Here is a 17,291-nt window from a genome sequence, read left to right on the forward strand (position 1 = left end):
AATTACAAGTCTTTCACAGTTAATAATTAAGGTGCATATTGACAGTGAATTAGGGCAATTCCCACTACCAGTGTTTAAATTCCTTCTGCCACTGTTCTCAGCAGGCATCCCACACCTTCACCCTTAGTCCCCTGGACTGCCAGTGAAACAGGTCCCTTTTGTGTATAGCTTGCTGTAGTTTGGATCTCTTGATTCTATTGTTGTCAACTTTGGGTTGGGTATTTATCACTTTTTTTTTTACTGTAGCTTATTTATTTTATATGTTACATGGCCTTTTAGTAAATATATTCCTGTCTTAGGACCTTTTGATTTTCTTTTTGCTCTGTAATGGAAAATTCTTTCCTCGGGGAAATGCACAGTACATTCACTACCTTTTCTCTCATTTCATTTTTGTTTTGTTTTTGAACCTTGTTCTCAGGGCTTACTCCTGACTCTGTGTTCAGCATTCATTCCTGGCAGTGCTTGATGGACTCAGTGCTGGGGACTGGCAGCTGTATGCAAGGCTAAGAGTACCTAAATCTTTGCACTATTTCTCTAACCTTTCCTCTTGTGTCCTTATGGACATAATAAAATATTATCTTCTTATTGTGACCTTTCTTAACCACTCTACTCATAATTACACACAAATGTTCATGTTTCTGATATCCTTTTGTATTCTGCATGACATACTACACACAACTGTGTAGTATAAATATATTTGTGTTGGAGTCTTCTGGTAAGCTGATGAAAAGACATAATTAAATGTTCAAAAAGTTATTTGGGAAAAGTCCAAGGAAGATAAAAAAGGAGAAAAAAGGCAGGAGTTGGAGGGAAGGACCTTCAAATGTCAACACAGGTCATAGATCTGAGAAATGAGTGGAGCAAGGAAGAAGGATGAGTCAAAAATCCTTGCACTGAAATACAGTTCTGAGATGGTTTCAGCCCTGGCTGTGCTTTGTCATTGTGTAAGCTCAGGAAGAAAGTGCTCTTCTGCTACTATAGCTGTGGATTCTCAGGTAATGGAAGTGGATAGAAGTTTCCTTTCATAGTGTTTTCACAGTGATCTCCTTCTCTTGAAGGGAGGTCAAAGTAATGCATCACAATATATAATATAATAGTGTTATTTATAATAACATAATATAGGCTCTTAATTTTATCTTAACTGTTTGTATCTCATCTAAAATATAGGTTCCATAGGGGGCAGAGGTTCATGATTGTTTTTGCATTGCTCTCTATGTAACTGCACCCTCCTCCCAAATAGCTTTTGAATGAACAGTGAATAAATGAAAGAATAGAAAGTCCTCAAACTGTGGTATCACTTTCATACATTTAAAGAGTCTCCAAGCATCCTAACAAGCAAATTAGGCTTAAGAAGTAAATTAGCTGAAAGGCTTGCATGAATGAGTATTTTAACCAAAGATCACTGAAACTTCAGTAGAGAAAGGAACACCACCTAATAGTACAGGATAGAAGGGAGGTTTTTCTGGGGCTGGAGCAATTGCACACTTTGGGTATTTCCAGGAGTGATCCCTGAGAGCAGAGCAAGGAGTAAGTCCTGAGCAACACTGGTGTGGCCACAAACCAAACAAACAAAAATAGAAATGAAGTTTTAAATTCATTTTTCAAAAAGAAATTGTTTTACTAGCAGGTGCACTAAATCCACATAAACTTCTTTTCTGAATAATCTCAGGCAGTCATCAGAAAGTAATTTCATTTGTCTGAAGCAAATGCCTAAAGTAAGTGCCAGATTCATGACTTGATTGTGTCTTTTTCAATTTTAGAACTTCCAAGCTTAGTCACTGTCTAATTTTATTAAGCTCATTCAGTGTCCTTAAGCTTAATCACTAACCTGATTCTTTTCCTTAGGTTTATGTCATAGAAGAGGGGAACAGGAGCCTGTATAAGCAAACATAATACTGTAGGTTCACTCCTTAGTGAACTCAATTCTGGCAGCTCTGTCTCTCTGTGGTCTTCAACACTGGAAATTATTTATTGTTTTCATTTTTATTGTTTTTGTTTGCTTATTTTTATAATATATTTAAGCACCATGGTTACAAACATGTTTGTAGTTGGGTATCAGTCATAAAATATATACCCTTTCCCCTTTCCCTAGTGGAATTTTAGTATTACTCATCTGAGGGATTTAAGAAAAATAAAAGACAGTATAGGAATAATACCCAGAGACAATAGAAATGAAGGCTGGAAAGACTAGTCCATGATATGAAGTTTATTGCGAAGATTGGTGAGTGCAGTTAGTGCAAGTCATTTCTGGTCATTCAGCCTGCTGTGTATTTATACCATAACTAAAGGGATGTGATCCCCAGGAAATTAATGGTCAGGATTCCTGGTGGGTATATGTATGAACACCACAATGTTCACAAACTCTAGCAAACACTACACTGATGATGCCCACGAGTGAGATTCTCCAGTAGGCACATGTGTAAGCACTGCAACTCAAGGTAGGTAACTCTTGGTAAACACCACAATTAGTAGTTGTTTACTTTAACCTGATGTGCAACTCCTGGTGAGCACAAATAAATGTGTGAGCAACACAGCCAGGAATGGGTGTAACCGGATCATCAGAGCAGCTGCAGAGGGAAAGTAAAGACAATTTTTTTAAAAGGTGAGTAGACACATTTTTGGGGGGGGGCACATCTGGCAGCACTCAGGAGTTATTTTTGGCTCTATGCTTAGAAATGGGAAGACTATAGGGTTTGCAGGGGATTGAACCTGGATCAGCCACATACAAGGCAAACATCCTGCTATGCTATCGTTGACCTTCAAAAATGGGCATAAACAAGTGTTTTCTATAAAAACTATGTTTTGTTTTGTTTTTTGGTTTGATTTTTGGTTCACACCCAGTAGTGCTCAGGGATTACTCGTGTACTCAGGAATAATTCCTGCTGGTGCTCAGAAGATCATATGGAATGCAGGGAATTGAACCCAGGTCAGCAGCATCCAAGGCTAGTGCCTTAAATGCTGAGCTATCACTCCAGCTCCAGGAATGGACACATTATTGAATGTGTCACTACATCAGGGACTAATCTAAAGAAAAAGTCCTGATATGTGAATATGAACACAAAAATGACAATGCATTTGTCTAACTGATGTATTTTTTTTTAGCTATTAATATCTTGTACCAAAAGTTACAACCAGGATGTACTCTGCCTTAGAAGAGAAGCACAACACTTTTGATTTAGCAGTAATAAAGCTGAGGATGACAATGAATTATCTCTGAAAAGAATTTCAATTGCAAGTGACAAAGTGCTTCAAAATGGTCATGAAGCTTGTCAGTGACAAAACAAATAATGCTATATACCTGTAATAGGACTATTGTTGTCATCGCCTGGGGTCCATGATAGCTGGACACTTCGGTCACGTTGATCTGTCAATTCTAAATCAAAGGGAGGATTTGGAACATCTGTGGACCAAACACATACATTATAGTTAATCATCTTTTCTTAGGAAGTCTCCTTGACTTTTCACTAAAGGAGGCAATAAACACATAACACATTTAGTGGTCAATGAGCATGCAGTGGGAATGAAATGGATACAAGTGAGTTGCTGGGTACACACCCAGGATAATCCACCAATTAATTCTGCTTGTTTCTTTTTCAAGAAAGCTACATTTAGAACCCAAGTAAGAGAAGCAAGCGTGGATGGTTCCCAGCACACTCAGTATCTTCTCATAGATGTGAATGAGCACAATAGCAAAAAATAATATCGAAGCTTATCTAGAAAACAGAATCAGTGAATGCTGAAAAACAAACACAAATAAACATACTATCTGAAACATGCTAACTTAAAGATCTGGATGCCCGAGAGGAATCTTTTTTTTTTTTTTTTGGTCACTGTTGTTTGGAGCCTTTCTGTGGTGCTGGAGCCCAGTGGTTCCACATGGTTTCAAGGATAAAAGCAGAGTCCCGTGCATGCCAGGCAGATACTCCAGCCACAGGAACTATCTTTTCTGAAGAATGTATTTCTAAGGGAATGCTAAAATTGATGTCATATTGACAGCCTTCACCTGTGGAGATATGTTCCTGCCAAGGGTACAGACATCTAATGGGACAGAGGGTTCCCAGAAGCACATCTCCTTTTCTAATGGTGCTTCCAAGACCTTTTCCTCAGGTCTCTTCTTAACCTTGTTCATGGGAGTACTTGATTCTTGATAAATCAGACACCATAGGAAATGTGCTAGGACAGTGGTTGGCAAGCCATGGCTCGTGAGCCACATGCGGCTCTTTACACTTTTTAATGCGGCTCTTCTGTGTGCTGGGCCTCTCCAGGAGTCAGGACTCTGATCCTAGTTTCTGTCAGTGCGCGCCCTGTATGGCTCTCAAAATAAATTTCAATTGTGGTTTTGGCGAGATTTGGCTCAGTTGAAAATAAAGGTTGCCCACCGCTGTAGAAGAACATCACTCCTATCACTAAAGAAGCAGCAAATCTAAACCTACAAAAAAATAGGGCTTCTACCACATAATTTAAATTCCAAACAGCAGAATTAATTATATATTTATGTACTGAATGAACATTAGGGTTCCTTATTGAAAAAGATTTTTGGAAATAGCTTCTTATTTATTTCCTGACTCAATAAAAAAGTCACATGACCTGGAAACAGCTTTTGTTTTTTTCAGTGACTTATCTTTAATTAAAGCAGTTTCCTCTGCTACATGTGTCAAAAGGTTGTTTTATATAGTCATGTTTCCTGGGTTAATTTCTTTTTTTCCAAATAACTTTTAATAGACTGGGATAAAACCTAATTTTTTTCAGGAGACTTCCAGCTTTTATTACAAAGCCCAAACCGCCATGTGCATATTCCTCACACAGCTTTTAAAAGCAGCCTCTTTTTATCCTCTGTCTCCATTCTGTGTCTCCTCTCTACCTGCTACATCTTCCTTGCCTAAAACCTAATTTTTGAATGACATTTGAAATACTGTCTTCATTTTGTGAAATCTGGATCATGACTTTTGACAAAAACCTATGCTCCTTTATAAGGAAATTATATGAAAATTGTACTTTACTCAAGTGCAATAACTTTATAATAGCACATAGAATATTTATAAATGAGTTGAATACATTTGGCAAAGAGGTCCAGGTAGGAATAAAAAAAAGGATTCATAGCAGTAAATAGGGAGCACAACAGAAATTTTGACATAGCCCTTTTCCTTAAAGAAACATAATGAAAGAAACAAGCTTGAAAGCATGAAGTTACTTGACAGAAAAAAGAGAAAGAAGACTCATTAGTTTACCGTAAATGGGAGCTGGAGTTGGAGTAGGAGCTAGAAAGGATATTAATATAAAGTATTTTAATTAATGAAAAGATATAGATAGCACAAGGACACAAAGACTGAACATGATTTAAATTCTAAAACTAAACCTTATACTTAGCTATGGCCTTGATTAAACATGCAGTGATATTTTAGAGGCAGCTTTTAATTTCAAATATTATTACTCAATTTTTTAATAAAATATCATTAATCTACATAGCCACCATTTTAGCCCATTGTTGCTATGCAGAGTTCATTACATTGAAATGATTACCACAAAGTCAGCTTCAAAGAAGAAAAGCATGGGCATTTAAGTAACTTCTAAAACTATGAAATTATAAATTTTATATCACTTTCTAAAACCGTAAAATTATAATAAGCAAAGATTTACCACAGACAACTATTTATAGTTATGTTTTAATCCTAAAGAAGACTATTTTTTTAAGGCAGGAGGGAATTGAGTCAACATAGCTGTACTCAGCGATCACTATTGGCAATGCTTGGGGGACTGTAAGTGGTTCCAGGGATCTAAGTTGGGTCAGTTGCATGCAAGGGAAGCACCTTACCCCTTACTAACTCTCTATACTGCATGTGTTCTAAATTCTTACCAACAACACTAAGCACAGCGCTGGCAGAGACCATGTCCAGTGAAGTGTTGGCTACACACATGTAGGTTCCACCATCATCGTCACTTACATCAGCAATCACCAAAATGTCCTTATCAATGGTAAACCTGTAGATATAACAAATTCAGAGCAGCTAAAATGGAATGCATGCAAGCCAAATACTGAAACTGCTTTGCTGTCATGAAAGAAATTGAATTTGATGAAAGAGAACGTTGATTAAGATGGGTAACACGTTAGAGCTAAAATTCTACACCACAACTGATACTTTAATAATGACTAGAGAATGAAAAATATTTAGAATGAATCTTGGTTCTGTACCAAGTTGTCATTAGAGCTAAAATCCTACACAATAACTGCCACTTTAGTAATGATTCAAGGATTAAAACATTGGAATAAATTAGACTCTTGAGTTCTGTAAGTAATCTAGTATGAGGCTCATCAGTCTTTGGAGCTGTAAAAATTTCCTTCAAGAACAGAGGCTTCCAGAGGCGAAGAGGGAGTACATTCAATTGTTCTTTCTAGAGGACTCTGTTAAAGCCTCTGTTGCTAAAGAATGTTTAAAAACTACAGATCCAGATCAATTTGTAATGTAGTGTGTATTTTTTAAAAATTTGTATCATTTTGCCTCAGGTGAATAAATTCTTAGAACAGATAGTAAATGGCAATAATAATCAGTTTTATCAGTAGAAACAGAAAGACTTAGATCAGTAATCATCACAATGAGTTTTCAAGTCTTGACTTGGGGCATGAAAAATTACTCAGTTAATCTTCATGAACAGTATTCATGTATGGAATTAATGAGGTTGCATAAATAGCAGTCTTTACAGAGAATTTCTAAGTTAGAGCACTAGTCAATTTAACATGCAGTCACAGTTTCTTCACCATTATTTTTCATCTTTTTCAGAGTTCTTAATTAAAATTGACCAGCTGAAGCTATAGAATTATCTTGAAATTCTAGACGCATAGAGGAGAAGGCGATAAATTGGTTGCGGGGGATGGTTCTAAGTGACACCATTCAGCATTTTTGCCAAAGAAACACAAATTATTACCAGCTCCACACAGCATTCCTTTAAAAGGGGGATGCATGTTCCCACTTTGTAACACATAAAATTTAACCTTTCAGCTTTGAACTTCATCAAATAAAAGGACTTTCCCAGAAAATAGTCTGATCTTTTTGCCATTCTAAGCTAAAAACTATAACATGATTAAGCTCTTTTAAATACTTTCCTATTTTATTTAACTATCCTCTTCTAGTATTAGGTAAAATCAAATGAAATCTCCTGATTGAAATAGAAAGTATTGTCTTTAAAATACTGACAAGGATTTAGATGCGCTCTGGTGATTGAAGAGATTGTATTTCAACCTATTTGTAGAATGGTAAAAACATTTATTGAGGTTTTACTACACAAAATGAAGATGGTGGGTGTTGTCCAAGTCTTGAAAGGTTTTACTATGTAATTCAAACCAAAATTACGCAGGAGACCTATGAAGCTATACAACAATCTCTTTATTTCAATAACATAAATTTTAAGGTATGTACATTTTACAGTAAAATGTGGGTAAAATGTGCATATATTTCAGAGACAGTAGATTTGAGAAACTCAAGAAATTTTTAAAATTCTACAATCACCTTATGTCACTATATAAAGAACTACGTTCAATAGCTGCTTAACATATTGAAACTAGCATGTACCACTGATGGCTTATACTTGACTATGGTTTAATTAACATACATTAAAGTGCCAAATCAATCTATTAAAGAGTGGACTAAGTCAAAATAAAGAAATCATCTTCAAATACCTTCCATCATTGGGCAGCTCACTGCCATCTTTCAGCCAAGTGACTGTGGGGATTAAAGTGTGGTCATGCTTGACTTTGCATTCAAAGGACACCATGCTCCCCCTTTGTACAACTGCATGTTCAGGCTGTTTAATGATTCTTGTTGGATCTGAAATTTAAAATTTGTGTTTTAATTTTACAAAGAATTTTTTTTAGTTACATAAAACTCAGAAAAAATTTTATCACCTTTGCCTTACCTTTGATTTCTAAGTGAACTTCATTCCTTGCCATTCCTAATTTATTACTGGCAACACATGTATAAGTTCCAGTGCTGTCCTTTTGGGCCACAGGGATTTCTAAGGTTCCATTTTCATGTAAAATATAAATATCTCCATGAAGAGCACTACCTTTAGTTCCTTTAAACCTTCATTGGAGAAATAATCACAATGAGATAAAAACAAATCAGGAACTGAAATCAGATATAAAATTCCAGCTTCAAATATCAGTACAACCATGCTCCGCTTTATAGTATCAGCTTCATATTTGGAATTTGCACAAGCATATTAATTGATTTATTAAATGCTTGTATTGAAGTTGAGATTTTTTTAAACTAGACATTAAATGTGAAGTGTGGTTGAAAAATTAAGAAGACAAATACAAAAAATTTAAATTGAAAATTTTATATAAGGCACTATAAGTTAATAAATACAACATACATGTTCTCTCTAAATAAGCAATAATCTAGGGAATTGAAATCTACTCTTTCTTGGATTTGGCACTTTTCTGTGATTTATTTGTAACTTCATCTATAAGTTGTAATCCTAAAGAATATTTTATTTCAAAGGTTGTGCTTCTGAAAGTATGACTTGAAAATATTCAGGAAAAGAAAGAATTGAAGCATAATGTGAAAAATATATGCACAATCAGCTTCCACTTAGTGTCAGGAGAAGTCAGTCTAAAATGAATGCTAATTTGGGGACCTTCACTAGGAAACATCTGTTCAAACATGAGTGACTCTTCTCAATGGAAAAGGATTAAGGAGCTTGTCCTTTAATTCTATACCTATTTTCAATCTCCTCTCAATAGGAGGAACTCTGTACCCCCACAATACCTGATGGAAGTTCAATAAATGAGTCCTAATTTTCTTTCACTCAATCTTTCTGTGCTGCTGCCAAACCTATTTTTGCCTCTCCTGGATGTTGCTAAAGTGAAAAACTAGGAAGATGATTAGTATTGGAGAGGACATGATCTAAAGCTGAGGCTCAAAACATTAAGAAGGGTTGGCTAGATTCCAGTCAGGAAACTTGAGAGGGAAAGATATCAAACTTGGCAATAACAAATTTTGTGACAACTGTACTTCACTGCCACTCAATTGGTATTTTAACATAAAGAAATGCTCCAAACTATTACTTCCAACACCATTCACTAAGACCCAAGAAATGTCCAGTGTATTACAGCAATTAATATTTCAAAAATATACATAGAGTTCTGAGGTCAATGATGTGCACTGCTAAGTAGAATATTCATTAATACTACACATGTAAAATATTGGGCAAATAGCAATTAATAGAATAATGGGTTCTGTTTTGCCTTTTTTACTGCTTTTGTTTCTTTGTTTTGGGGCCATATTCAGCTGTGCTCAACACTCCTGGCAGTTCCCAGAGGCCCAGATGCTGCACCATGGCTCATACTATGGTTGACTATATACATGCAATTGCTATATCCCCGTACTACCTTTCTGGCTCCTCCTGTCTGTTTTTGACTAAAACTGAAGAAACTAGAAGGCTTTATCACATGTAAATATTAAAAACAAAAGAGGCTGTTACTTACCACTCAATTGTAGGTAGAGGAGACCCAAAGAAGGTGCAATCCAATAAAGCAGGCCTGTTTGCAATAACCTGATACAGTGTGTTCGCAGATGTAAGGATTCGTGGTGGCTCGGCTAGAAAGATTTTTAAAAAGTAAAGAAAAATTAAAATAATTAAACATTTAGGGCTACTGTATGTTCACTACATTTTGTTTTAATGTCATGAAAGTTTAGGGTAAAGACTTCCTCTATGTTTTCTATCTTTATCATGCAGGAAACTTCACTCAAGTCCTATATCCTACTTATGGACTTTAAATAAATGATTAATCTATCTGTGTCTCTAGATGTTCAGTCTCTTGCAAGTGGGGAATGGGATTTTTTTTTATTGTTTTCTCTCCAGAAACTAACTCAGTATGTCACAGAAAAGTAATGTTCAAGGTACATTTTTTTTGAATAAGTGACCCATAAAAACCCCAGGGTTATAATAAGGATGAGTGTTATGAACAGGGAATACTCAGAATCTAATAACTGAAAATCAGAATCAAATATGTACTTCCAAAACATCCACCAATATCCTGACTATACTGTTCATGGAACTTACAGGCCTTTCTTTTAAACATAAAGAAAAAAATGCTAACAATTGGTTGGCTTCCTGACTATAATTATATTTAAGAAGAAATCTACTATACTTAGTGAATGAAATATAATTCCTGTCCCCTATAAAAACAATTGTTAGATAAGCTTTTCTTTTCTTTATTTTGTTTTTTTTTGGGGGGGGGTGTCACACTCGGGAGCACTCAGGGGTTCCTCCTGGCTCTATGCTCAGGAATCACTCCTGGCAGGCTTGGGGGACCATACGGGAGGCCGGGATTTGAACCACCGACCTTTTGCATGCAAGGCAAACACCTTACCTCCATGCTATTGCTCTAGCCCTGGATAAGCTTTACTTAAATGAACTTAGTAATTTTCCGGCCTTTCACCCCTTAATTTAGTATTTTTTTATGGTTTGAATAATGTTCTTTCAAATCAGTCATTTTATAATATGTGATCATTGTCTAAACATTATTCTAAACTAATTCATAAATGTACATTTTTAACTTGGATGAAAACCAAATGATCAATAATTTCCTTAAAAATCTGTGATAAGAGATGGGTTAAAGTGTTAAAAACTTGAAAAAAAATCTGTGATGAAATTATAATTCAGCTTCTCAGTTTGTAAGAGGGAAACAGTCAGTTATTAATAGCAGAACAGAGTTATTTCCTCTTGAGAGGTTTAATGGGTGACCTATTTACTTATACCTACAGTGAAGAATTTGCCATTATAAAATATTGTTATGCTAGAACATTGATACCAGTGTGCAGTACCACTTGGATCAAAATGCATGTTTTATCCATCCCTTATAAGTACTACTCATTCACATAAAAGATGCTATATATAGTTTTTCTAAAAATAAATGTAAAAAACAGAATTTAATTGACCATACTTCTAATAAAGAAAAAACTTACCTAGCACATTCACAAATGCATTTACCAGTAAATATCCATATTCATTAGAAGCATTGCACTGATACACAGCACTCGATCTTTCTTGAACATTTGAAAAAATGATGGTATCACCATCTATTTTTCTACTGGGATCATCAGGGGCAACTGTAAGGAGGGAAATAAAGGGTATATTTTTATTCTTCTTTGATTAAAAATGTACAAATCTACAGAATAGTAACTAGAATAAAACTGAAGACTGCTACAGATATATAGAGAATGAAGAATAACAAACCAGGAAGACTTTTTAATGCTTTCTCCCCTAAAATTCAGTTATTACTAATCAGTATAGATATTTGTTCAATATTCAATTAGCATTAACTCTGCAGGACAGAATATAATTATATTGATTCTATAAGACAATATAATTTTGTGTGATAAACAAAAAAGAAAAGCACAAGTTCAGTGAAGACTGTGCTAAAAATTCAGAAGATTACTTTGTTTACAAAGAAACTATTTGTGAGGAAACAAGTTAATTATAAAGAAGAGATAAAAATATCTAGTAAAAATTTAGGAACCTTCTTGCTTATTCAAATGATGTCTTTGAAGATTCACTTATGTAGATATGTATAAGTAGGGCTCATAAATATGAAAATATTTATTTTTAATGCTTTGAAATTTTTGACCAAAGCAAAAATAAATTCTGTATAATTTCCTTAAAGTTAGTGTTTTAAGGTAAAATATCTTAAATACTTAAAAAATGTGGGGCCGGGTAGGTGGCGCTGGAGGTAAGGTGTCTGCCTTGCAAGCGCTAGCCAAGGAAGGACCGCGGTTCGATCCCCCGGCATCCTATATGGTCCCCCCAAGCCAGGGGCGATTTCTGAGCACAAGCCAGGAGTAACCCCTGAGCGTCAAACGGGTGTGGCCCAAAAACCAAAAAAAAAAAAAAAAAAAAAAACTTAAAAAATGTTAGAAGGACTGATTTCCATCAAAATGGAAAGGAATGAGTTGGAAATTTAATTCAGGTTATGCTCCCCAACATGGAATTGCTGTTCTACTTGCAATAACTTTTTTTGTGTGAATGCTAAACTTAGGGAGTGATTTACATTGCTTTTAGGGGGCTATTAGTTTTGGGAGAGAACAAATTCTGTTGAGTTTTTAGTATTGAAATATTGTATGCATGAAACAGTATCATTTACAATATGGAAAATTAGTGTCTAAAATTAAAAATAAATAAATAAAAGTACATACACTGAAGTATTTGCTTCAGCAGGTTATCAAAACCAAAACTAATAACAGTGTCCTTTATCTTAAACTCTTCTTGCAACTTAATTCAATTAAGTAGTCTTTTATTTAATTCTTTCATTTTCTTTCATTCACCATTTTCTTTTCTGATGCCAGAAAATGAATGTGTATCTAAGATATTTATCACATCATTCCTTCATAATTTTTAAAAAGATCAGAAAGTTGATTTGTGTGATATGTTAACTCACTTTAATAAAATTAAGCTATAGATACTCATTCTTAATTTACTATATATATTCTAAGAATTATTCTCAAGTTATTCAGTATTAGTTTTCTATTGTTGCTGGAACAAGTTACTATATATTTAGTATTAGTTTAAACCAGCCAATTTAAAGGTGCTTATACCTCAAATTGAGTAGTCCCCGAATATGCTAAGCATGCCCCTAAATTTTCCAGATAGACAAAATTATTATTATATAATTATACATATGGCTGTAGCACACTCTGATGACATCTAAATTGATTTATGAAATCATCTTTGACAATCCAGATAGTCCAACTGGTGATAGTGGTGTACCAGGTGCTTTGAAATGGCATCTCAGCATAAATGAAACAATAATCATATGATGAATTATTTCAAATTTGCCTTCAGAAACATGTTCTGCCAAGCAGATGACAAAATGCAAGTTCTCCATCCTTTAACAGGACATAGATTCCATTAATGAGAGCAGAGGAGAGGCATGCCACTCTGGACAAGAAGTGAACTACAGCTGGCAACCACATCCCTTGTTACAGACTCCAAGTTTAGTATCTTAGGTGCGTTTCTGTTCTTAATTCTCAGCAAAGTCTACTCACAGCCCCAAAGCACTCAATGAACAATGTTTCTGGAGATGCTTTCTCTGTACATTACTCTAGAGCACTAAACACTCAATATTGGGACTCCTCAGAGGATTCTAAGTACCCACCACTTGCCCATTCTGGCCATACTGCTGTGGACATGCCAGGCAGTGCAAAGCCAGAAGCATGATGCCTGAGCATTAGAAGTGGAAAGGAGGGGCTAGAGGTAAGGTGTCTGCCTTGCAAGCGCTAGCCAAGGAAGGACCGCGGTTCGATCCCCTGGAGTCCCACATGGTCCCCCCAAGCCAGGGGTAATTTCTGAGCGGTTAGCCAGGAGTAACCCCTGAGCATCAAACGGGTGTGCCCCCCCCCAAAAAAAAGAAGTGGAAAGGAGGGCCACATAGAGCTCTGAGTCAAATCTTTGTGGATGGGCAACAGACTGGAAGAGGAGAGCTCTTGAAGTCACATCACCCATTAATAGAGGGGAGTGGAGACTGGTGCAGGGTGTAATGTTGAAAGATTGTGTACATGCAAGGTCTATCACGAGAGTATTTGGTTAAAGTCACAGCACCATGTATTGTTTAATAGAGTTCTAGTTTTGCAAAAATGGGAAAGTTCTAGATGTCTGTTTTATAGCAAAGTTTATAGACTTAACAGAGCTGAATTGCACATTGAAGTTAAGATTGAAATTAAAATGGAAAGATCATACTGATGTTGATATCCTTGAGCCACAATAAAAGTCTATATCCCAATGAACATGGAAGACTGTCCTATATAATAATGTAAATCAGCAGCAAAACACCACAGAAACTATTTTTATTATTTCTAATTTTATTTTTTAATCTGAAAAGCATTCAACTGTATCTGCAGTGTATCTGTTAACTAGAACAGTTTTCAAATATTTACTTTGGACAAGGTATTTAGGAACCAATCCCTTTAGGTAAAAATGAATAAGCATAATTTTCTCTTGAAGGCATAGAGCTGTATTATCCTCAAGCACTTACTAAAGAAAAACAAACAATTCCTGGAACTGACAGGGATGACAGATGGAGGCTCAGCTGGTACCTGGACAAGGAATAAAATCATCAAGGCAGAGATTCTGAGTCTGTGTGTGCTGGCTGCTGTGGATGATCTGACAGCATCCAAACCCAAATTAGGCAAAGGAATAATAATTAATTCTGGTATTCACTAGTATTATTTGCTATAAATGAACACTGGAGAAAAGTACTTTAAAAGTACTTTATGTATGAAGGAATTTCACATACAACTTAAGGACTCAAAAATCAGCGCTAGAACTGTAGAGACAGCATTCCAAGAATACTTTCTAATAACTTAACATTCCTTGCATGGTATTACAAGACTAAAAATGATCCCAATAATCAGGTGGTATTGATAGTGTTATAATAATCACATGCATTAAAAACATCTATTAGTTTTAAACTAGCTTTAGGAGCTCAAGTGATAGCACAGTGGGTAGGGCATTTGCCTTGCATGGGGGTAACCTGAGTTTGATCCTCAGCATCCCATATGGTCCCCTGAGACTTCCAGGAGTAGTTTCTGAGCACAGAGCCAGGAGTAACCCCTGAATGCCACTGGGTGTGGCCTAAAAACTAAAAAAAAACTTGCTTTATATAAATTATACAATTTTATTTTTTTTAAAAGGACTTTGTTAAATAGGTAGAAAATGCATTTCTGAGAAGTGACACTAGAAACCAGAGCACTTAATGGTCTGTCTACCTGAGATAATTCTCAGACATTCAGAAATAGTCTACTTTATAAACATCTCCTGAATTGGACATCTGGACAATATTTAGAAGAATCTCTGAGTAAAGAAATTTTATTTCTCATATTTTTATTCCATTCCTTATAAAGGGTTGCCCACTGGGAAGTTGATTTTTGAGAAAATAAGCAAAGATGACTTGAGATTTTTGGAATATTCTAAATTATACCTCCACTCTCCTGGCCACTTATTATGTATTACTGGCTTTCAATCACACCTTTCATGGTGAGCAAAGTATGGAATTCAAGTAGAGGAGATCCAGTTCATTATTATTTCCTTCATTCCTTACCATGCTCATCTATATTAATATAATAATGGTGCTAAGCATAAAAGAATTGGAAATATTTAACACAACTCACCTGTGGGATAATTAGCAATCTATAAAATTCAGAATTTCCTGCTTTCTCCCAGGACAAGGCTATGGCTCATGGCCTTGACCTTAGTGCTTTTTTTAAAATTGGAATTATATTTCAAATTAATTTTGAATTGAATAACTGTGAGGTACTATTACAAAATCATTCATGATTGAGTTTCAGCCATACAATGTTCAACAACCATTTCTTCACCAGTGCACATTTCCCACCATCAATGTCCCCAATTTTCTTCCTGTCTTTCCCCTTTGCCTGCATCTATGGCAGTACATTCTCTCTCTTGCTCTTTCTCTCACTTCTCTCTTTCTCTCACTCTCTCTGTCTTTCACTGTCTTGCTCTCAGTACTTTTATTTCTGGTTCTGAGTTAAACTTTCATACACCCCTCAACAATGCTGTTCTTACAATAAAATCAAAATTCTCTTTTGACCCCAGTTTTTTACAGCTCTCTTCTCTTAATTTTTTGAAATTATTTAAAAATATTTAAAGAAGGGGCTGGAGTGGTGGTGCAATGGTAGGGCATTTGCTTTGCACACGGCTGACCTAGGATAACTGTAATTCGATCCCCAGACATCCGATATAGTCCTCCAAGCCAGGAGAGATTTCTGAGCACAGAGCCAGGAGTAACCCCTGAGCATCAACGGGTGTGGCCCAAAAACCAAAAAAAAAAAAAAAAATTAAGAAAAATATTTAAAGAAGTTTGGGCAAATTCCATGTTTAATAGACTTGGCATAAAGTTAAGTTTTAAGGAACCTGGCAAGTCCTAAAAGAATAGAGCTTTTGAGATAGGATTCTATATGTTCTGTTGCAAAAATGCCCCAAGCATTAAATATGCATTCTCTAATAAGTGACACTGTATTTTGATAACAAAACCCAAGTCTTGTCCTTGCATCTCCCTGATTTTGCTTTCCCTTGTAGATGACTTTTGTGCATTTGTCAGCAGATTCTGAAGAGGTGAGAAAGTGTCGTTGTCCTTCGGTGACTATCACAAGCAAGGAACTAAGGGGCTGAGTACATGGTCTCTGATGCTGCCTCGTATATGGCAGTTGGTGGCCATGCTGGACAGAAGTTCCCTGCATGAAGAGACTGCAAATTGAGTTGCCTCTTGTCTTTCCTCCTCAGGGTCTGATTTACCCAAGTTTTATGAAGTTTTTTGGGCTGGGCAATATCAGCAGTAAGTCAGCCAGTTAACTTCTGGGGCCTCCTCGGGGATCCCTGAAGGTGAGGAATTCCAAGCATGCCAGTTTTGTGCCAGTCTAATATACAGAAGATTAAGCTCTTTCGTGCCTCCCTTTTTTCTCTATCTTCCCTGCCCTAAGGGCCATCATTGCTGGAAGCACAGGAGTGTGTGTGTGTGTGTGTGTGTGTGTGTGTGTGTGTGTGTGTGTGTGTGTGTGCAACTGAGCAAACTGCATATGAGAAGCAAGTAGATCCATATTTCATGAATGGTTGCCAAACCTCAAGAGAAATTTTAGTTGGTGCTTTCAGACCCATGGGGACATCTCTGAAATAGAACAGAAAGGGAGAGACCTGAACTTTGATTTCTTGAACTATGTCTGAATATGTGTGGGGACAGAAGTAAAAGCCTTGGATAAAACTGGTAGTGGTAGGGTGCTACCTCTTTGCTTAAATATAAATACAACAAATATATTTAGTTTTTTGAAGAGCTCACATAGACCAGATGAGTCAAGGAATCTCTGGGTTAGGTGAATGTCCCATGCTATCAGAAAGTTTTGCTGAGACTCCATCTTAGGGGCAGGGTTGCTCTTCCATAATTTACCCACAAAGCTTCTCTGAGATGCAAAGTGGTGCCAAAGTACAGCATGTGCCCTCCACCCTATTGCATGCATTCCAAGGGTACATAAACACTCAGCCATGGCCATTCCTTTTATGTACTGGTCCCATTTCCACTTCTCTCAGTTTTTCTCTCACATGCTTCTGAGCATGGCAACAGCTTTGCAATGCACAGCCAACCCAGGGTTCTGCAGTTTTGCTGATGCCAATCTGGGTTAACATTGGCAGTGGAAATATCCGAACCCTGGAGGCTGTCCTCTTTAGAATTGCTTTTCCTCCCAGGCACATATTTCCTTTCCTGGTAAACACAGACTGTCTGTTTCAGA

General features: G+C 36.2%; 1 protein-coding gene across 24 annotated transcripts in view; it reads right to left on the reverse strand.

Annotated features, from left to right (window-relative positions):
• NRCAM (neuronal cell adhesion molecule) overlaps window positions 1-17,291 on the reverse strand; it is a 303,075-nt gene that overhangs the window by 47,766 nt on the left and 238,018 nt on the right. For 17 of the 24 annotated variants that reach the window (XM_049782960.1, XM_049782955.1, XM_049782998.1 and 14 more), the window contains 7 exons: window positions 10,965-11,108; window positions 9,482-9,593; window positions 7,909-8,075; window positions 7,673-7,820; window positions 5,855-5,979; window positions 5,229-5,258; window positions 3,299-3,400 (listed from right to left, as the gene is read on the reverse strand). In XM_049782960.1, coding sequence (XP_049638917.1) covers window positions 3,299-3,400; window positions 5,229-5,258; window positions 5,855-5,979; window positions 7,673-7,820; window positions 7,909-8,075; window positions 9,482-9,593; window positions 10,965-11,108 — 828 coding nt within the window. The remainder of the gene's footprint in view (window positions 1-3,298; window positions 3,401-5,228; window positions 5,259-5,854; window positions 5,980-7,672; window positions 7,821-7,908; window positions 8,076-9,481; window positions 9,594-10,964; window positions 11,109-17,291) is intronic. The other 7 variants (XM_049782984.1, XM_049782966.1, XM_049783088.1 and 4 more) reach the window with 1 other exon arrangement.

The sequence above is a fragment of the Suncus etruscus genome, chromosome 1 (genome assembly GCF_024139225.1).
Source record: "Suncus etruscus isolate mSunEtr1 chromosome 1, mSunEtr1.pri.cur, whole genome shotgun sequence".
NCBI classification, from domain to species: Eukaryota; Metazoa; Chordata; class Mammalia; order Eulipotyphla; family Soricidae; genus Suncus; species Suncus etruscus.